Below are 23614 nucleotides of genomic sequence, written 5' to 3'. Positions count from 1 at the left end.
GAACACTTGATCTTTTGGTCAATCTGGAACTTCTGCCTCTAGCCGTGCTGGATATTGGCCTTGGGGATATAGTACCTTGAGTAACCGCTCCACAATTCCTCGCAATATGTCCAACCTTCCTACAATGGTAGCGAATAACTCCTGGATTTTCTAGATTACCCTCCAACGCAGCATGACCCTTGTGACCACATTTGAAACATTGAACATTCTTTATTTTCAGACCTAAAAATCACATCAGAATCTAACTTACTCTAATAGGAACCGACTTCTATCTAACTGACCATTAGTTGGTATAATTAACCAACTCTCTCTTTTAATTAATCAATTGGAGTATCATCTGAAACACCTCTAACATATTATAGTATACGTTGTATCTTTAAAAGTAAGGTATTTTCCAAAAATTTGGGCAGCATTTCCTCTACATTACTGACTACCAGTCGGACTCAAGCCGACACCAACAATCAACCAACAATCATATCAATCCATCAACATCAACCAAACTACCAACAAATATACTAACCATCTTTCACCACCCAACTCCACGGTTCACAGTAATGTGACACATAACATATTAATAACCATATGTATCACTAACCAACTAATAAAACGGGGTTGGCTATTTCAGCCATAATTACCAACAAGCAACCTCGCAAACTAGGTCAACTTAAGGACCTCTTCTATGAAAGGAATATGTCCTAAGTCCAATCATGTATTAGGATTTAAGAATAACTTTTTATGTAATATGTTTTGATTTCATTGATATTAATAAAAGACTTGTTTTGTTTTTATTACGGGCTCTATCTATTTAAGTGTTTAAATAAGATATACCATAGTTTAGAGTAAAGCTTTTTATGGATTATGATGAGATCATAATAGTGAGACCTAAAAGATGATAACTTTAAACTTAAATAGTTCCTGGTCGTAGAATTACTAACTGGTAATTAATAATCCGTAAAGATCGGTACATACTATGCTTGCTTCATTATGAAGGATGTCTGTTCTCTTAGACATTTGTGTGGTGACACTATAGCTAATATGTAGGTGCTTATTATAGAATAAGTTCACTGAACATTACTCGCACAGCTGAACAACTGATGGAGTTCACTCACGTGTCAGCAGTTGTACAAGTATCCTTAGACTTGAGGTCATCATAGTCATCTTGTGTACACTGAACTATGCTTTGGTTTAGTTCTTAGTCTCCAGGGACAATTATTAGGGCTCTACTGGGTATAGGAATTTGTACACGAAGATAGTGTATGATCAATATAGGATCTACCCCTTCCAGTAAAGGAAGCGAATGTTCAAGGCTGATCCACTTATGCTAGTTCAGGAATCTCTGGCCAGAGTGAATGAAATTAGAAAGGAGTTTCTAATTTGCATAGAACTACGCATAGTAAATGGTAAGCAAGTGATTGAATTAGATATGCTTGACACGAGATCCATGCCATCTATTTAATCGGGACATTGTAGGGAAGAAGGAGTTTATTGTACGGTAACTATTCACTGAATAGGTTCTTGGTATTCTAAGTAGTGAATTCATATTATCCGGATAGTCGCGATATGCTGAGAAGTATCTCTCACGATGTAGAATAAATGTGATTAATTAATTAATCATATTTAGTAAATTAGAGAATTTATATAAATAATGATAAAATAGTTTTATTATTATTTATTTCTACTACCGTCTTAATATTGAACCTACAGGGTCACACCATAAAAAGAGAATGATTTAATGGTGGAGGATTTAATTAATAATGGCTGATAATTATTTATTTATGAAATAAATAATTAATTGGCAAATTTAATAATTAATTAAATGAGATTTAATTGATTATAAATTAATTAAGAAAAGTTCTTAATATTATTAATTAAAGGATTTAATTTTTGAAAATTAAATCAAGAGAGAGAATTATTTCTAAAGTGTTTAGAAAAAGGATTAATAATTAAAAGGTGTTTTAATTATTAATGAGAATAAGAAATGGGATAATAATAATAATATTTATGGGAAACTTTCAGCTGCAAATTTTGCCTATAAATATACTATTATAAACCCTATTTTCATTCGAACCCAAAAACCCAAAAGTTTTGGAAAACCAAATTCTCTCCACCTCCTCCTCCTCCTCCTTAACGTCGTTTTCTTGGTGGATACCGGTGGAGTGCTTCACGTTTGAGGAGCAGCTACTAAGGATCTCCGATCGTTGCTTTTGGATCGCTATTAAAGGTTAGTAATCGATCCCTATGTTTTTACCAAGATTTATATGCTTTTATTTTGGATTTTATATGTGTAAAAGTGTTTTACCATGCCTCCGCTGCGATTAAAATCCAACATTGGTATCAGAGCATAGGTTGCATGCGTATAGATCTGTGGTAAAAATTTCAAAATTTTATGTGCTTGTATGAATTAATTATGATTTTTACAAGTTATATCATGGATTATTTTTATCTGATGAGAAATCGTTTCTCAGAATAATTTTGAATGTTGATCTGGGTTCTACAAGTGTGGTAGATCGTCTGGGTATTTTTTTCATAATTTTATGATGTATAGATTTTTTATTATGAATTTTTGAAAATCTTGCAATTAAATTCGTAATTAAATAAATCATATATATATATATTATTTGTAAGTATATATATGTACATCTGTTGCCTGTATGCATAATCTGTCTGTATGCACAGAAAGAAGACAGACACGGTACAGAACTGTCAGGCACGGAATTCCATAGGCGGCTGCGCGGCGATCGAAAAAAAAAGGGGGTGTCGCGCATTCCGGGAATGCGTTACACCCTATGGCGCATTCACAGAATGCGTTACACTTGTTAATTGGTTAAAATGGTTGTAACGCATCACCGGAATGCGTTACAGGGCGTGTAACGCGTTCCTGTAATGCGTTACAGCCCGACTGTCCACATTAAATTTGATTTTCTGGGAGTTTCGTAACTTCGTTTTGGGCGTGCAATATACCGTTGGATTCATTTTTCCGAGACGGATCTAATGGAGTGATCAATTTTAGTTTATATAAAATTTTTGAACTGTTTATATTTCCGAAAGTGTTTTAAAGCTGTTTTTAACCGTTTTAATTGCTTTTAAATGCTTCATGTGATACATAGAGATGTATAATGCTTAGACTAATATGCTAGATGATGTAACATGCCTACCTTGATGTTTATTCATGTTTATATATTTGATATATGCTTAGTTTATCATGCGATGATAGATTTAGGTGAACTTAAATGAACATAAGGCGTTTGTTAGACAACCTAGTATAGTGAAATTGTTTCATAACCTTAATAACAATATTATGAATACAATCATGAGATTCTTGTGTTTGTGAAACACGTAATTGAATATGAATTTTTGATATGAGAGAAAGGATGATTCTGTCAATAACTGATTTCTATCTGTAAGAAAGGGTTATTAAGTGACGCCTCTTGACAATGCTCCACCTGATCTGGGAATCATCTGATTATTGATTATTGATTTGAAATATTTAATTTAAAAGCAAGAATCTCTTTATAATATGATTATGATTGTAACGTAATATAATCCCTCTAAAATTAAATAATATCAAGTAGTAATTGACCAATGATACAACGGGCTTGTGTCGGTCATAGCCTTCCAACATGATAGAAAGTAGTTCTTATTTTTGAGTCATTGTCGGTTCGTGCTACAGCCGAGGGCTTTGATTTCGAAATAAGAAATACTTGTCTATTACATAGAGATGTGTACATTGAATAAGAATCTAAAGGTCGGTACGTGTCACAGCCGTGGGCCTTTGGGGACTGATTCAACTGTACGGAATGTTGGGTTAGACTTGACTTAGAATATTGAGTTTGTCGTGCCACAGCCGAGACTCAATTATTCAAGAGGCTAAAGTTTGATTAGGGAATAACATAAGATGTAATTGACAAGAGTTGTCTGCCTATTGAACATTACATGGCGGTTCGTGACACAGCCGGGGTTGTGTAATGGAATGTAGGATCCCTATTCCCACTAGCATTATAAATGCTTAATTTTTCACGTAGGGGGTTGAATAAATTAGGTAAACTAGTGGGAGCCACTTATGAATAAAGACCCAATTCATATAGTGTTTTTAAAATGAAATCGAATATTTGCTAAGTGTTGTTATGTGTTTATCATTTACAAATTTACAATATACATTATGTCTTCTGCACTATCACTAAGGAGCATACTGGATGCTCACAAATTGACTGGTCCTAATTATGCTGACTGGCTTTGAAACTTGAGAATTGTTCTCAGGATTGAGAAGCTGGAATACGTGATTGACTCACCTAAACCTACTGAACCTGCTAGCGATGCGCATAATGATGAGCATGTTGTGTGTCGTAAGTGGATAGATGATGCAAATGTTGCTCAATGCATCATGCTAGCTTCCATGAACATTGAGCTACAGAAGTAACATGAGCATATGGATGCTCACACTATCCTCATGCATCTACAAGAGTTGTATGATGTGGCGGGGAGGACAGCTCGATATGAGATATCGAAGGAGCTGTTCGGTTGTAGGATGTCTGAGGGATCATCTGTGAATGACCATGTACTTAAGATGATCAATTTGATTGAACGTCTTGGACAACTTGGTTTTGCCATGGATGGGGAGTTGAGCCAAGACTTGGTCTTGCAATCGCTTCCGAGTTCGTTCTCGCATTTTGTTGTGAACTTTCACATGAATAAGTTGGATGTCAGCCTGCCTGAACTCCACAACATGTTGAAGACCGCGGAATCGAATTTTCCCCCTAAGAAGAGTTCTGTTCTTCTAATTGGTGAAGGTTCCAATCCTAAGAAAAGGAAGAGGAACTCTCCCAAGAAGAAGAAAGTAGGTGAAGAAAATGCCGGTTCCACCAAAAGCTACAGACCCCAAAAGCAAAGTTATTTGCTTTCACTGTAACAAGGTGGGGCACTGGAAGATGAACTGTAAGGTTTACCTTGCAGAATTGAAGAAGAAGAAGGGTAGTGAGATTACCGCTTCTGATTCAGGTATGTTCATGATAGAAGTGAATATGTCATTAAATCAAATTTCTACTTGGGTATTAGATACCTCCTGTGGTTCTCAAATCTGCAATTTGTTGCAGGGACTAAGGAGAAGTAGGACTCTTGAAGAAGAGGAGGTGATTCTACTGATGGGAAATGGAGCAAGAGTTGCTGCTGTAGATGTAGAATCATTTCATTTACATATGCCTACGGGCAAGACTATTGTTTTAAATAATTGTTATTTTTTTCCCTCGATTGTGAGGAATATTATTCCCATGTTAGACTTGGATGGATTTTCATTTATTATTGAGAATAATGAATGTTCTATTCTTAGAGATAATATTCTTTATGGACGTGGTACTTTAAATAATGGTCTGTATATATGTGACATAATTTACTTCAGATTGAACAAACTAATAAAAGAAAATGGATGATGAAAATCTCACTTTATAGTGGCACTGCAGTCTCCATTTAGTAGACATGGAGAGAGGACTGCAAATTTGCTAGGAATGGTACACACAGATGTATGTGGACCAATGTCTAAGCAAGCCATGGGTGGATTTTCATACTTCATTACTTTCATAGATGATAGATCTAGATTCGGATATGTGTTTGATGAAACACAAGTCTGAAGCCTTTGAAAAGTTCAAAGAGTATAAGTATGAAGTGGAGAAACAAACCAAACATAGTATTATAATTCTTTGATTAGATCGAGGTGGTGAATACTTTAATGGAGTGTTTATAGATTATCTCAAAGTAAATGGTATAGTCTCCCAAGGGACTCCTCCAGATTGGTATCTGAAAGGAGAAATCGAACTTTGTTAGACATAGTTCGGTCCATGATGAGCTATGAGAATCTTCCAGTATTCCTATGGGGTTATGCATTGGAAACCTCAACATATTTACTGAATAAGGTGCCTTCCAAATCTGTTCCTCAAACTCCGTATGAGATATGGAAAGAAAGGAAACCGAGTCTTAAACACGTTAAGATTTGGGGATGTCCAGCTTATGTCAAGTAAGTTGACCCAAATAAGCTGGAATATCGATCCGTAAAATATAGTTTTGTGGGATATCCTAAAGAGACTTTAGGGTATTACTTTTACACCGATCATCGGGTGTTTGTCTCCAGACATGCTACCTTCTTGGAAAAGGAGTTTATCCTTGAAGGAAACAGAGGGAGCAAAATTGAACTTGATGAAGTTCAAGAAGCACAGACTACTACGGATCAAGTGGAAACACCTGTTCTGACTGAACAACCTTTTGTGGAACAGCCCATTCATAGAACAGGGAGAGTGTCTCGCCAACCTGAGAGGTAATATGGCCTTGTCATTAAGAATGACAATGAGTTGTGGATCATTGATGATGACGACCCTGTGACCTATAATGAGGCTATGAGTAGTGTTGACTCAGAGAAATGGCATAGTGCCATGAAATCCGAAAAGGAATCTATGTATACGGTATACAAAAGATAGATTATAGCAGATGGCCAGGTGGAGACCTATAAGGCCAGGCTTGTGGCAAAAGGATTCAAACAAAGGTAATGGATTTACTTTAATGAAACCTTTTACCTGTAGCCCTGTTAAAATCAGTTCCGATTTTGCTTGCGATTGCCGCTTACTACGACTAAGAGATCTGGCAAATAGCCAGATGGTTTTCTTTCCAAGAGAAAAGAAAACCTAGTGTGTAAGCTGCTGCGAACCATATGTGGTTTAAAGTAAGCTTCTCGAAAGATGGAACATTCGTTTTGATGAGACAATCAAAGAGTTTGATTTTATCAAAAAACACGTAGATGAACCATGCGTCTACAAAAGGGTTAGTGGGAGCGCGGTAACATTTCTTATATTGTATTGAAATAGAGATGACACACATAACAATATAGCAGACCCACTCACAAAGCTACTTTATAAAAGTCACTTAGGTCGTCATAAATACTAGATGAGTATTAGATACCAGATTGATTGGCTTTAGTACAAGTGGGAGATTGAAATGAATATGTCCTAAGTCCAATCATGTATTAGGATTTAGGAATAACTTTTTATGTAATCTGTTTTGATTTCATTGATATTAATAAAAGACTTGTTTTGTTTTTATTACGGGCTCTATCTATTTAAGTGTTTAAATAAGATATACCATAGTTTAGAGTAAAGCTTTTTATGGATTATGATGAGATCATAATAGTGAGACCTAAAAGATGATAACTCTAAACTTAAATAGTTCCTGGTCGTAGGATTACTAACTGGTAATTAATAATCCGTAAAGATCGGTACATACTATGTTTGCTTCATTATGAATGATGTCTGTTCTCATAGACATTTGTGTGGTGACACTATAGCTAGTATATAGGTGCTTATTATAGAATAAGTTCACTGAACATGACTCGCACAGCTGAACAACTGATGGAGTTCACTCACGTGTCAGCAGTTGTTCACATAGTGATAGTTGTACAAGTATCCTTAGACTTGAGGTCATCATAGTCATCTTGTGTACACTGAACTATGCTTTGGTTTAGTTCTTAGTCTCCAAGAACAATTATTAGGGCTCTACTGGGTATAGGAATTTGTACACGAAGATAGTGTATGATCAATATAGGATCTACCCCTTCCAGTGAAGGAAGCGAATGTTCAAGGCTGATCCACTTATGCTAGTTCAGGAATCTCTGGCCAGAGTGAATGAAATTAGAAAGGAGTTTCTAATTTGCATAGAACTACGCATAGTAAATGGTAAGCAAGTGATTGAATTAGATAGGCTTGACACGAGATCCATGCCTTGTATTTAATCGGGATATTATAGGGAAAAAGGAGTTTATTGTACGGTAACTATTCACTGAAGAGGTTCTTGGTATTCTAAGCAGTGAATTCATATTATCCGGATAGTCGCAATATGCTGAGAAGTATCCCTCACGATGTAGAATAAATGTGATTAATTAATTAATCATATTTAATAAATTAGAGAATTTATATAAATAATGATAAAATAGTTTTATTATTATTTATTTCTACTACCGGCTTAATATTGAACCTACAGAGTCACACCATAAAAAGATAATGATTTAATGGTGGAGGAATTAATTAATAATGGCTGATAATTATTTATTTATGAAATAAATAATTAATTGGAAAATTTAATAATTAATTAAATGAGATTTAATTGATTATAAATTAATTAAGAAAAGTTCTTAATATTATTAATTAAATGATTTAATTTTTGGAAATTAAATCAAGAGAGAGGATTATTTCTAAAGTGTTTAGAAAAAGGATTAATAATTAAAAGGTGTTTTAATTATTAATGAGAATAAGGAATGGGATAATAATAATAATAATATTTATGGGAAAATTTCAGCTGAAAATTTTGCCTATAAATATACTATTATAAACCCTATTTTCATTCGAACCCAAAAACCCAAAAGTTTTAGAAAACCAAATTCTCTCCACCTCCTCCTCATCCTTAACGTCGTTTTCTTGGTGGATACCGGTGGAGTGCTTCACGTTTGAGGAGCAGCTGCTAAGGATCTCCGATCGTTGCTTTTGGATTGCTATTAAAGGTTAGTAATCGATCCCTATATTTTTACCACGATTTATATGCTTTTATTTTGGATTTTATATGTGTAAAAGTGTTTTACCATGCCTCCGCTGCGATTAAAATCCAACATTTTAGGCCTACTAGTCCAAGTTTCAGCCAACCATTCTTCTAAAGGCGGTTCCTTATCATCTTCCATAGACTCGACAATCACTAAATTAACTTTTCTAAGACAACAACCTTTTCCAATGGATCACAAATCCTTACTGTTGCCATCATTCCAAAATAGCAACCGGATACAGCACTTTTATTTCTCTTGACGGTCAATTCTTCGTTTACTTTCCATAACTAGGACAGTCTGACCAAAGTGGTTACCAAAGAAAATTCATTGTCATAAAATGCCAAATGAAATTTTGAAATCAAGAAAATCCATTTTAAAAGAAAAGTGAAAAAGATGCGGGTATGACGGGGAGCAACCATACAAGTACGTAAGATGGCCAGTCTTAGTACCATACAGTTTACAACACATATTTCGGTGGCGTCCCACCAGACCCTTTGTCACATAGACAAATAGTCACCTCATATGTATTGTTTGCCCCAATCAACCGATAGAACCTCCGAGGAAGGAAATACAAGGGTTCAAGGTATAAACCTCAGTACTGATCCACATTCACTATAAAACTCGACTGTTATGGCAGCCGCTGACCATTACCCTTCCACCTGAACTTTCACGATCAGATTCGCTTGCTTGAGAAAAAGAAACTAGAAACCTCAACTAGACCTTGTCAATGATACATATATATATGGAAGACTTACTAAAACCTAGGGCAGTTCCAGCCCATCCCCAACAAATATCAGGGTTACGCCTTCGAACCCTTGACTAAGCTCACAGACTCGCTCCTCTGGTTGAGTTGCTGACTCAAATCTATATATAATAAACCTTCTTGCACTCTTATGACTTTATTCCTAACCTAAATCAGGGACTCAAACCTGTAGCTCTGATACCAACTGTGACGGCCTCAACCCCGGGGTCAGGAGTTGACGTCATCAATATAACAATAATAACAACATAATATAATCTAACTCAACATTATTATATAAACACAACCCCCTTTTTTCAGGATCTTTTCCAGGTTTAAGTATGACATACGTTACAATCTTCACCAAACCAACTTACTAAAGACAATTTTGACAATACTATCTTCGTACAACAACTCAACAGACCCGTTTGGGTCCAGCACAACTACCTCAGAGGAGCCTGGCACGGAAGGAACTGGAACTCTGCCCTGACCACCACGGGAAAATCCCCTAGGCATCTGCAATACATATATAAAACATTTTGCAAGGGTGAGCAATAGATTGCTCAGCAGCACCACTATATGAATAATAATCAATAACAGTTTATGATAAACAATTATAGGAACAGAAATCATATCTTGCTAGAAAACAAGTAAAACATGTATGAACTGGATATCAGAACTAGCATGCTCTGTAAACCAAATCATTAGTTGTGTGTTGTGCATAAATATCAATTTTAGTTTTAGAATGCTTCTTTCATTTTCAAATCTTCCGTCCCATCGCAAGACCCATAAAACCATTTGTCCCGTAACGGGGACCCAAAATCATTTGTTCCGTTACGGGAACCATAAAACTTATCCCATCACAGGATCTATAAAACTTGTTCCATCACATGACCTATAAAACTTGTCCCATCACAGGACCTATAAAACTTGCTCAGATATAAAAGTATTGGATGATCCCTGGTGAGACAGCTGATCAGGCTATCCTATGAAACTTGTTCCGGAACTCAGAGACTAGCTAGGTCTCTGTCACGCTGGGCTGATGGTTATAACAGGGTGCGCAACCACTTCGCCTCTTACGCTAACTTCCAGGCCGTTACGGGCCTTCTGCGCACACTCATCCAATTATCTGATCATTTTTATCAAGTTTTCCAAATCACTTACCTATCTCTTATCAAAATAATTATAACACAGCACATTTTCCAAAACATTTTCATATTATTCAAAATTTAGAGATAGGCATTTTCAGAAGTTACTTTTTCCCCAAAATACAAGTTAACAAAACAATTTGAATCCAGGGGATACGTAACTTAAAAACATTTATGTTCCATTAGGAAAGTAAAACATTTAATTATTCACATATACTGAACCATAAAAGAATGGTCAGGGTACTTGCCTTGCAGAGCCTTACAAACATTACCGATTGACCTTGAGCCGACACGAACGCTCAGGCTTTATCACCTAACCACTAGATTACCCTGGATTCGACTTCAACACTCAGGTCCTTCGATTGGAACCTTACTGAGCTCATCGACTGTCCACTAGGCTATCCAATGCCAACTCTTGGGCTTTCCGACTAGCACCTACAAAGTCGAAACACCCTAACTTAGACCTTCGATTATGCTTGACATATCCTCGCTAACAATCTACCCGAACGTTAACAAAATCCGACTCGTAACATACATCATATAATAATACACGTATCAATTAGGGTTCACGTCTTCGAAAGTCTGTTCAGTGTTCATTTTTAGAAATATGTGTATTTATCCATTTATGAAATTAGGGTTATCGATTTTTGTAAAGTATTTCATTACAACACATCATCAGATTTCGTATAAGGTACGTACATATAACCTATCGATGTCCCGATAGTCATTGGGTACTGCCTCGTATTTCCGTAATTTAATTTTCTGGAAATCGGGCAGCACCTTCTTTGATTATCGGCTAACCAGTCGAACATCCCGACGTCAAAACAATCACAACCACAATCAATCGCAATTTAAAACCCAACCACCGATTTCAGTAGTCAATATCAGTCCAAAATTCTCAATTACCAATTAAATAAAATTATTAATCTTTATTATCCTTATTTACGCTTTAATTTATATTTTATAATTTAAATCATATTTTGTATTTGTAAATCGTAGGACTCAGAACAACGTCATCACGGTCCACCGTCAACTCATCGAAAATCACTGTTGACGGCGGTAAAATTCGTCGGTGCCCGATTATTTCGAGTGTCCATTACGAATTTCACCGATTTTCCTCTAAAATCGAATAAATAAATTCGATAATCACGAAAGTCTTATAGAATTTCTTCACAAAATTCAACCAAAATTTGAACAACAGAAATCCAGAATCACAACCCAACTCAACTGATACAACCACAGTATACACACAAACGTATATAACACCCGAGCCCGGGCACCTCGCCGGAGTGGAAACCGGCGGCGACCGGAAAGGAAGAGAACAGGCGACACAGTAACACGCCGATTGAAAGACACACACAACACAAATACATACATACATAACGCGCACACATACCCAACACACACAACGGCAAAAAGGCGGCGGCGATAGTCGTCAGAAAACACAGAAACACGGCGAAGGCGAGGGGAAGAACATGGGAACAACGGGGAGGAAGAGTAATAGAGCACATGAGAGAGATAAATAGATGTCGAGGGAGATAGAGAGATTGTGAGGAAGATAACCAGAGAGATTAGAGAGCGAAGGCTGCGATAGGGATGAGAGATGAGAGGGGGGGGGGTCGGTTACAGGGGAGATTTTATTTGTGTATTGTTTTTTTTTATCCGCAACACGAACTCTGAAATACCCGCAAAACAAGAAACACGTATATTTAAACGGGCAAATTACGAGTAAAATAATTCTAACATTTTACCGAAATAATCTTAAAATTAGCACAATAATTAATAATTAACTAATTTTTTTTATAGATTTTTAAAACATGCACTTGATCCTTATTTTACAAATAAACGAAATAACGCGCTGGTCAAATAAATCCTAAAAATCTCCAAAATAATTTTAAAATTCCCGGATTATTCCAAACTTTATAAAGTGCAAATTTCATAATTTTTGAAACACTTCTGAATTTAATACTGAATTTACAATATAATGAAATCAGAAAATCATTTAAAGATTAATAATCAATAAAATATTGATTTCTAAATTTCATAAAGTCCTAAAAATAATAAATAAAATTATAAAGTGATAAGAACAATTTTAGAGTCAATCCAAATATTTATGAAAATATATTTTGAATAAAATCACCTCTAACCATGAAACAAATAACATAACGTCACCGCTAGTTACACAAACGCTCCACGAACACCAATAATCACACATAATTAATAAAACATTAACAAAAATAATATCCAACTGATAGAACCCATATACATAATTTATTTATTTAATTATTTAGTAACCACACCTTTAAATATTACAAAAATGTACGAGTCGTTATAAGTCATCCCGATTTATTTGGGGTTTTTAGCCTCTTCTTGAGAATATAAGGTGTTTTTTGTATGTTTTAGTGTGATTAAACGTTCATGATGTTCGATTTACGAGATTTTCAAAGTTTTAATTAAGTGATAAAAGTTTTTTTTGGGATTACATCTATGGTCGATAGATCAAAGTAGTTGTATCGAAGCACGAAAATATTTATAAATATATCAACTTCAACAAATTATTTAATTGCATATTCAAGAATACTGGATTAACAAGTGATATGATTTGTTTTGTATTTATTCGACTTAATTGTATTTTTTTATCTCGTTCGATTTTTCATTATTAATTTAATTTTCCTTCAAAAAAAGGTAAAAAGGAAAAGTATTAGTGGTACCCGCTATTTTTAACTTTTATGAATGATATCACCACGTACCTTTGACTTATACGTGGTAATACCGAATATGATTCACTAAAACTTTCATTTCGTCCATCAAAACGTTCAATCAACGTTAGTTGATTGCATTTATTTTATATTTTTTTTAAAAGTTAGTCAAATAATAATAATTAAAACTCGTATTTATCCTGTATCTTGCAAATATAATAATTTTCGTAATTATTAACATTTAACAAAAAACACAGAAAATTTGTTTAAAATTTGAAAAATTCTCTGAAAATGGTGTTTTATAGTTTTTGAATTGTTCAAAAAGCAAAAGCGCGATTAAGAGTGTTAGATGAGCTCCAAAAAATTGAAGTCCAAATCAATCCCTACCTATTTTTAACCTTCGATTTACGATTGATAATTTTCAAATTTCGTTCAAATTAAGTTTTAAATTTCACGTAGTTTTCATTTTTTATGGGTAATGATAAATCATTTGATTACGAGTCTATACATGTGATTGTTGTTAGTGTTCGATTGTGATTTTGTGCTCAAAATGAGTATTCGTTGATTTTATTCGATTTATCTGATTGTATTGTTGATTGTTTGTAAGTTTAAGTTGGCGGATTATGTTGATATGATAATAAGGATTGATTTATTTTAAATTTAATTGAGTTTTTGGTAATACCTAAATTAGTTGTCAGAATTGTTCAAATTTTTTATAAGAGTTGAAGTTCGGATCGTTGTTTGTCACGTTGGTTATTGAATTTGAATTACCCATACGCGGCGAAATGAAAAAAAGCAAAAACCTTGCGAAAACAAATTATTTTTTTACCAATATAAACGTTCTCATCGAATTTTTCTCCAAGACCATATTTTACAATGCATGATTTTTTTAATGTTTTAACTTTTGCTTAACTTTTGAAATAAATAATTGAAATAATTGCTTTAGCCGGGCCTTCAAACGGATCAAGTTGGACAGGAACGGGGCTTGTCCAAAACTACGGATCCATTAGTTGGGCCGTGTACATAAAAAAATTGATTGGACCAGGGCCGAATTTGAAGTCTGCAGGCCTAAGACCGCATGTATATATAGAAGGGGGTAAAAAGACATACAAACATAAACGCATCCGTGTCTCCGTCTCAGTCTCCGACCTCGTATGTACATTGGTTGGTTGCGACTTACGAGTCTCATCTCAGACAATCCCAACTAACTTAATACTTTTAGCTTCCGCGAGACATCCTTACCTCTTTATATACTGTAAGTTATGTCACGTTTATGTAAACTTCAGTTGTTTATCAGTCCATTTTTTTATATTCAATTTCAAATTTGTTTGTTGTCCTTAATAAATTAGTTTAGTTTCAATTACTTCTACTTTCTCGCTCCAAATTATGATTTGGAACTGAGCACCAATTTCATGTTCGTGTACTTTGATAATGTTTCCTAATTTCTCGAGTTAGATGGATAGGGTTTGACCTTTCTTGAATTACGTTTATTGTCTATTGTACCTCACTCCATTGTGTTCATTCGAGATTTGTTCATTAACCTTCTATTAATGTTGTGATACTTAACTTGTTGGGTAAATGGACCAGCACTTGATTTGCCGTAGAATGTGCCCAATCTGTTAATATGTAGTTAAGCTTCGAATGTGTTATTTAATATTCTCACACCCAGTATGTTTCGGAATTATATATTTAGTGCACTGCCTTGCTGCTGTTGTCTGACTACAAGTTCCTCTCCGTGTCTAGATTCAAACTTCTAAACCAATCCTCGAAGCTGCTGCTAAGCAAATATAGTGCTTAATTCTTGCATCGGGGTCTGATTGAGTACTGGCCTTGGAGAACGGGTTAATTGTTTTGACACGGTTATGCTTATATTTTAGATGAAGACAGCTCAGCCGTGGCGTCTAGGAGGCATGAAAGACCTACAAATGATGTCCGTGCCTCGCCACCGTGCTCATTTGAAGAAGCCAACTTGGATTATTTTCTTTATTTTACTAGTCAGCGTGTTCTTAGTTTGTGCTTATGTCTACCCACCCAGGAATACTGCTGCCTGTTATGTATTCTCATCTAGCCGTTGCAAGGTCTTTACAGACTGGCTACCACCTGCTCCTGCGAGAGAACTTACAGATGAAGAGTTTGCTTCTCGTGTTGTGATTAAAGATATTCTCAATACACCGCCAGCTCTATCAAAAACCCCTAAAATTGCTTTTATGTTTTTAGTTCCCGGTTCATTGCCTTTTGAGAAGTTGTGGGACAAGTTCTTCCAGGTAATTTGTTTACAATAAATGAGTTTTGGATGTTATCATTTCTCATTCATACATCTGCTTTATTGCTTAAGAACTCATGGTCCAAATATGGTGATTCTTTTAGCCAAGTCAATCCATTAAAGAAAGACGTGATGTTGAAAGAGAGTACAAAATGAAAGTTGGAAAGTCTTCCGTGTAAAAAACTAGAAGAACTAGAAGAAAGAAGGGGCGATAATTCAAAGAAGGTTATAGAAATGAAGATGTGAAGTTGCCGAATAGGAATTCATCTAATATCCAATCATGTTCTTAATATCCATTTGAAATAGATGTTAAGCGACTAAGAGAGGAAGTGAGAATCTAAAGTAATAGAAAATAGTATTAAGAGAGTAGATAAATTTTCATATACGTGCAATAATATACCTTACGTAATTAGCCTAGCCTAGCAGTTCAACTTCTTAAAGTTTAACAAAAGACTCTCATGCACATAAAGTATGATCTACTTGTACATGCACTTAAAATATTACTCGAAGGGATTTGGGTCAGCATGCTTTCGCTTTTGAATTATATGCATGTCATATTATAAGTTTTAACACTGCTTTTGGTGTTTTCCTACAAGTTCCTACAAATACTACTCCTTCCATCTCAAAAGAATAGTCATGTTTTGACTATTCTATGGTTAAATTGACTAAATTTTGACTAAAAATCGAAACTGTAATATTATAATTAAAAAAAATCTGAAAAATACATTTTAACAATTTTAATTTTAAATTTTTCTTTAAAATGTAATATGTATAATTTGAGGTTAAAGTTTGGTTAATTTGACCACATACCAGTCAAAACATAACCAGTAGTTTGAGTTGGAGGGAGTAAAAAATTTAAACTTTCAAGACACTAATACTGGCCTTGCATCCAACATTTTTCTTTTTTTCTATTATTCTGTAGGGCACGAGTTTAGTAATACTTGCCTGGAATGCATATGTAAATTGTGAAAGTCTTAACTAGCTTGAGTTGATCATTTTACATCTACCTCAATATTTTTATTTCAGAACAAAATTAAATGGATAAGAAAGGATGTTAGGGGAAAGAGTAGAAAAAATAAGCGTGCTTGCAAAATTTCTATGATGAGGTTTGCGAAGATGATAATTAGGAAAGAGGATGAAACATTCATTCATTAATTGGCGGGTACGAGCTCTAGTTTAAATTGTTAGGAATAGGAAGGGTGAAAATGAAAATTAAGGTTTGACCACAAAATAATACAAAATTTTATTCCATTTCCTCTAACCAAACAAATTGAGCTTCCTAACTAGTTTGAATTAAAGACTAAAAGAGAAAACATACAGAAGTTGCAGAGAAAAAATGTGGAATTAAAAGTAGGAATCCTAGAGAGAGAGATGAAGCAAGTATATAAATATTCACACACACACACACGCTTATTTAGAGACAACTGAGGATGAAGACTTCCATTTTATATTTATCTGCGTAGTGAAGTTACAGATAACTCTGGTCTTTGGGTAGTGATATAACTAAAGCTTGGTGAACGATATCTGGCCAACTGTTTATTACTAATTCTCATTGTCTGGTACTTTGACTTGTTAGGTAATCCTGGCTCTAATCTAACAACTAGTATTCTTGCTGATCCTGACAATTAATGTGCTCCTAAAATATGGCAGGGGCATGAAGATAGATTCTCTGTCTATGTTCATGCATCAAAGGAAAAACCAGTACATATTAGTCGTTTCTTTGTTGATCGAGAGATTCGCAGTGAAAAGGTTTGTAATCCCTATGAACTACTTTTAAATCTATATATTTGTATATTTATTAGTATTTTTTTCATACTCATGTGTCCACGGGATCTCTTGACTGTTTATTAGTAATCATCTTTTTCAAAGTTTGAAGATGCTTGGTAATTGAGATATGATGACTGTTATTTATGACCCCCCATCACTTATATATAATAATTCTGACTAAATGTTATGTTTTCCCTCCGTACTCCTATATTTTGTTAGTTTATTTAAAAACCAAGATACAGAACATTTTTCGTTTTCTATACGGCAGCTTATTGTTTTCCAGCAAATTAGTAAATTTTAGTCTTTCCAGAGTGCTAAACTCTCACAGTTTAACCTAAAAGCTTGTCTGTCTTATGAACCAACGACTTGTTACCATGCATGTTATCCACTTCTTGGCTCTTCATCATCTTTACTTGTCGACATGTTATCCACTTCTTGGCTCTTCATCATCTTTACTTGTAGAGGCATGCTGTTTTCTGGGTTGCGTGTGTCATCCTTGATTTGCATCATTCTACTACATATAACATTTGAAACGTAAAATTATGTTTTTGTTTTTATGTTTTCACATCTTATCCTCCTATTAATGTACAGTTTTTGCTGAAATGTGTCCAAAGACCAGCGCAAACCTGTACAAAGACATTCAACCATTTTTCGTATTAAAAAATTAAAATCATTGCCTAGAGCCTCAAATAACATGCCACTGATTCATGGTGCACACCCCGACTCACGATGCATACCTACGGGCCAATTTTTTTTTTTTGGGTGGGGGGTAATGAGTATTAGTATATATGACCGCCATGCGGGGTGTTTTAATTTTTAAAATATTATTCATTGAAGCATATGAACGTGGATTAATTAAAATAAAAAAATCATAATTTTATTAATAATGCACCTAAATTTATTAATTTTAATGTTGGTTATGTTTAGTTTAAAAGATGTTAGCATTCCAAGATTGGATACAATCATAAGCCTTCTAATTACAACCTAGCATTATAAAAAGAACTTTTTTATTAAATTACAACTTATGGCCGATAATATGTGGTAGATTTATGTAATACGTTTATTCGTTATGTTTTTTTATGAAATTTCTTGTAACTCGAGAATGTATGAGTTGTAAAAATTACAATTTTACTTAAAGTTTGATATAAAAATACACTAACATGTCTAAAATTTTTAGTTATTTTGTCGGAATAATAATATATGATCTTGGAAATGGCCTTCTAGTTCCTTGACATGGTTTGACATGGTATTAGAGCTGAGGTCGGCACTCAGGTTCGACCTTTTGCCACTCCAATATTCTCACAATTTATCGTGGACACGAACAGTGGCGGATCAGGGGTCCCGTCGAGGGGGTCAAATTTTTGTTTAATAAGTGTTAAACGAGTTCAACATTTTCAACAACTTTAAACAAATTTGAGTAACTGGAACTTTTTATTTATCAAATTTTGTTTTTAGTTATATATATATATATATATTTTTTCAAACATATTATAAAATATATGATCAAATAAGTTTTAAAGGCCTCTAATAAACACTTTTACTTCATACAATCCTTTAAAAAAACAATTTATGTTTATTACTATAGAGTATGATGTATGTTAGCCCGACTTAATGAGCTTGTGATATATTACTTCACACATATTGGGCTCACTTGTTAGTTATTGCCCCATGTAGCACCAAGTATGCGTACAGTTAGCTGTTGTATACATTTAGACGACATAGATAAATAGGTAAACTTTTTTTCTTAAAATTCAAGTGGGGTCTTGGCCCCCACTAGACCCTGTTGTATCCGCCCTGGACATGAAAGACAAATTAATACCCCAAAATGGGTGCTCATGATCCACTCTTCGACCCATAAATGGGCTTTTGAGTGAGAAGGAGTGTTAGAATAATAATATAAGATCCTGGAAAGGGTCTTCGTTAACACGTCTAACAGCTTGGTTTTAGAACGACTGGTTCCTTGACATATTCATAAAAATTCTTTGATCTCGTATTCAACGGGGTCTTAAACTCTATACACAGAAAATTAAGAATAAGTTATGAAACTAATTTACCTACTCGACTAATTGGTATAGGGTTCATTAGAATACTGAGAAAGATTGTTTTTGTTCAATGTACATCATACATAAGCTTCTTGTCAATCTTGGTATAGTCCTTTCGGCTAATTGTTTTGTCCTGTTGGCATAAGGTGTTAATAAGCTTTTTAAAATAATTTCTAAGAAATATATTTAATTTTATGCTAATATGTGCAGGTAGTTTGGGGTGGAATATCAATGATTGATGCAGAACGACGACTTTTAGCGAATGCACTTATAGACCCAGATAATCAGCATTTTATATTACTTTCTGACAGGTCGGGATAGTTTACTTTTATGTTTTCATATAATTGCTGAAGTTTGACAATTCGTGGTAGAATTATTAAGTCTGTTGGATATTTTTATTTTGCAGCTGCGTGCCATTGCATGATTTCGACTATATATACAACTATTTGATGTACACAAATGTCAGCTACATTGACAAGTAAGATAAGTCATCTTGGATCTGTTTTCTTTTTATGACTTATTTAAATGAGTCTATTCACACAGTCTATTCTGTCTGATATTATAGCCAACTGGTTTGCTTTGAATTACTTTATGTAGTTTGATCTTTAATAGTACCACCAGAAGGCAACAGTAACTTAAATCAGTTATTGTTCTGGCATCATAATGCATGCAACACACCTTCATTTTATTTCCAGGTTTAGGGATCCTGGTCCACATGGGAGTGGCAGGTATTCAGATCGTATGTTACCTGAAGTTGAAAAGAAAGACTTTCACAAAGGTGCCCAGGTATATAATACGATTCCTTCACTGTCCTGACCATTTGTATCAATGTTCAAATGTTAGTGTGTATTTGTCATTTTGCAATAGCAATGGAATGAGATTTCTTATACCCAAGCTTTCATCATTAGGCTTAAGTTTTTCAGTTTTTCGTTGTTTGAATCGACATTCATGTAGGCAATACTTGCTGACTTGAAAAATGATGTGTTGCTCCTGTTACTTATGTTATTATCTGAAAATGGAAGTTCAGTGATAGGGTGGATTCTATGTCAATGCATAGCAGGTGCTCATTTTACTTGAATTGACCTCTTCTGAGTAATTATATATTTTTTCCCACTATATTCTACAGTGGTTCACAATGAAGCGCCAGCATGCTCTGATCATTACTGCTGATAGTCTATATTATACGTTGTTCAGAGATTTTTGTAAGGTGCTTCTCATTCTCAGCATCTCTGTGTTTTCTTCTTATTGAATAGAAGTTCTATATCTGTTAAGTTATCTGTGTATCATTTTGTAATCAGCTGTGTATGCATCTACATATTAGGTACTTGTTTGTTGAGGGGGGGGGGGAGTTGCGAGTATCATTGCATCTACTCAATATGTTTGTCCTTTTAAGTACAATAATGTATTAACATCACGTTGATATCCCAAAATCTTCATCTTTTCTTCCTAGGTAGTTGAATTTTCTGTAATTTCTTGTGCAATATAGATAGTTTTGTTAAAAGCTGTTATACCTTGTCCTGGATCTGGAATTAGGAAGGGAACGTAAGATTTCGATACTTTTAGCTCTGTCCTCCCTGAAAGTTGTGAAGGAATGACAACTATCAAAACTTTATTAAATTTATCATAACAGTATACCTTTTTATGAGTTATCACTAATGTTTTTTTACATACTTGTAATATATATACATATATATATGTGTGTGTGTGTATGTACATATATATATCGAAAGTTTATGTTGAAAAGGAGGGAAAGCGATCAGCAACATGCCAACATGCGCCGCTGGCCCTTTGTGAATGGTAAAACAGTCCTCTAAAATGCCACATAAATAGACTTGGGAGAATGGGAGTCATAAGATTACTATGCATGACTATTTGGACTCTGCTGACAAGTGTCTTAACTCTTACGTCTGTTACTAGGAATTTAGAATGTAATAAATTCTTGTTAATAATAGGAAATTTAGATCAAAACTTGTACAATGCGTTTGTCATTAGGTTCTACTGATAACGGTTTAGAAAAACTCTGCCAATCTCAGTTATGCTGTTGGTCCCAAGCCCCGGTAAGGAGAAGGGTTCTATGGGATTTAATGTTTAGGCTCATAATCTACTGCATTATATTTTTCTTCCTAGTATTTACCTTTTTTGGGTGTTTAGATGTTAATTTATATTGAATTTTAGCATGATTCTTTAAGTACAGTGAAGGTAGTTGTAGGCTAATTTATTTGCCTCAAATCTTGTCCTTTCCCTTCTCAAAGTTCATTTTGGTCGTGTGTTCTCAATAACAATTGAACTCGGAGGGCAAGTGAAAAACTTTCTTCAGACACTCTTTTTTATTTTTCGTCTGGGAAAGAATGTGTGTATGTATTAAACTCAGAGAAAAGGAAAAAAGCATTCTTCATACATGTTCTTTTTTGTTTTTCAGTTGGAAATATTATATCTGTGCTTTTCATAATTATCCTTTGGATCCAGTCTTTACAAGATGAACTACTTTATTAGTTAGCAATTCCCTTGAAATAGTGTTGAACAGATGAATTTAATAGATTTACATTCGATTTAGTACCACTTTTAAGGTGAAGGCAACATTATAAGCTACCTGACAAACCAAGATCTGACACCTATTTGGTCGGACCCAGGATACTTGTTCATGAGCTGACAAAATACATGTGTTAAAAAATTAAAACTGTGACATCTTTAATTGTTAGCTATTGTCCGATGGTACAAAATACAAAGGGTGGCAATTAGTTCGGGTCCTGGTCATTTTTATACTTTAATTTTAATTGTTCAGATACTTTATAATTCAGGTAATAGAACTATTCAGTATTCCTGATTCATTTTTATAAACCAGCCCTTCACATTACTTTCATATTTCCATCAGAAAAAATATCCTACAAAAATGAAATTAAATAATATAACACTTTCCTAAGTCAGGATATGAAAATAATATAAGAAGAATTCTATTAATGAAAGTCATATAGCATATAGCTGTCAGTAGTCCATTCAGTAACCCAGCTTATACCAAATGATAGATGTGAAACACTGACCAATAAAGTCAATTTAGCTTTCTTTAAGTAGGTTTATAATAATCTGTTCCAAGGCATCTAACCGCAAAAATAAATATTCATCAAGACCCCGTTTATAGTTTGTTAACAGTGCTTACATCTTCATAAGTCTTCATTGTTACATCTTCATATGTTTTGGACTTGAATTGCTGCCAGAGTTGCCTGATGTTATGTTTTCTGTTTTACAGCCAGGTATGGAAGGGAACAAGAATTGCTATCCTGATGAACACTATCTGCCCACATTTTTCCATGTGAGTATAAATTATGATTTCCCATTAGAAGCTTCTGCAATTCACTGTACACCATCTTTCGTTGGCTGAGTTATCTATCTTTTCTTTTTAAGATGCTTGATCCTGTTGGCATAGCGAATTGGTCAGTCACACATGTCGATTGGTCTGAAGGAAAGTGGCATCCAAAGTCATACAAAGCTGAAGATGTCAGCATGGAAATCGTAAAAAATATTACTGTAAGGGTCTTGTTTTTGCATCACTGAACACAACCAAATGCACATGCACTGTGGATTCTGTGGAAGAAGTGTTTTTAAAAAAGAAATTGTGATTGACACTTTAGTTGATTCGTGCAGTCACTTACGGAAAATGTTCACGTGACCAGTGATAAATCGGTATGCTTCTACACAATGGCTCAACCCAATTTTATCAACTAATATGAAAATATTAACCTCCTGATTTTGCAGAAAGAAATTCAGATCCGGCCTTGCCTGTGGAACGGAGAGAGACGGCCGTGTTACTTGTTTGCAAGAAAGTTCTTACCAGAAACTCTAGACAAAATGATGCTTGTTTTCTCCAACTACACAACATATTCATTAGGATGATATTCGTAAATCATAACCCTGATTCTTTAATCAGGACCAGGGATTGTTTTTGGCCTATTCATCTCTATTACTCGTTTAGCTTACATTGTTGTAAATTGTTTGAAATGATTAAAGCAAGAGAAGGTATATGTGGTGTCGTGTTTTTTGTCAGCAGGCATGGGATACTGCTGGTCTTCAGTATTTTTCTGACTTTCCCTACCCATTTTGGGAGATCTATATATACTTCAGTTACTGGTACAAAATTTTTGGCGCACCAGCAATTATTTTCAACTCTATATAGATCTATAATTTGAAGTTACAGTGTCAAGACTACTTCAGTGAAACAGGATATCCTGTTGAGTGTTTGAAAAAATCGACCAACAAATTGTATTTATGATAGGCTCACTCTCTTTAAGAAAAAGGAGATGTTATTGTTCCATGTTTGTAAACTAATTGAGTTGATTGTTAAATTCTGACTTGGTAAGAAATCGGGCTCTTGTTCGAACAAAAAGACGTGTTCGTA

General features: G+C 34.5%; 1 protein-coding gene across 2 annotated transcripts; it reads left to right on the top strand.

Annotated features, from left to right (window-relative positions):
• Positions 1-14276: 14276 nt before the first annotated feature.
• Positions 14277-23306, top strand: LOC141671253 (glycosyltransferase BC10-like). Of its 2 annotated transcripts, none has more exons than XM_074477419.1 (11): positions 14277-14407; positions 14896-15416; positions 17066-17164; positions 19435-19535; positions 19631-19702; positions 19920-20010; positions 20351-20431; positions 22469-22531; positions 22624-22746; positions 22864-22902; positions 22975-23306. In XM_074477419.1, the coding sequence occupies exons 2-11, from the start codon at positions 15030-15032 to the stop codon at positions 23110-23112; spliced, it is 1194 nt and encodes a 397-aa protein (XP_074333520.1). In that variant the 5' UTR covers positions 14277-14407; positions 14896-15029; the 3' UTR covers positions 23113-23306. The 2 variants fall into 2 exon arrangements, with proteins under 2 accessions (XP_074333520.1, XP_074333521.1); XM_074477420.1 differs by having other exon boundaries at positions 14846-15416.
• Positions 23307-23614: the final 308 nt, after the last annotated feature.

The sequence above is a fragment of the Apium graveolens genome, chromosome 7 (genome assembly GCF_009905375.1).
Source record: "Apium graveolens cultivar Ventura chromosome 7, ASM990537v1, whole genome shotgun sequence".
Lineage (NCBI taxonomy): Eukaryota > Viridiplantae > Streptophyta > Magnoliopsida > Apiales > Apiaceae > Apium > Apium graveolens.
Note: the sequence above shows the minus strand (reverse complement) of the source record. Positions and strands in the feature narration are given on the sequence as shown.

Coding starts and splice junctions, on each gene's coding strand:
- LOC141671253 (XM_074477419.1), top strand. CDS start 15,030: ATGAAGACAGCTCAGCCGTGGCGTCTAGGAGGCATGAAAGACCTACAA. Junction 19,536..19,630: donor TTTATATTACTTTCTGACAG/GTCGGGATAGTT, acceptor TTTATTTTGCAG/CTGCGTGCCATTGCATGATT. Junction 20,432..22,468: donor TGTTCAGAGATTTTTGTAAG/GTGCTTCTCATT, acceptor TCTGTTTTACAG/CCAGGTATGGAAGGGAACAA.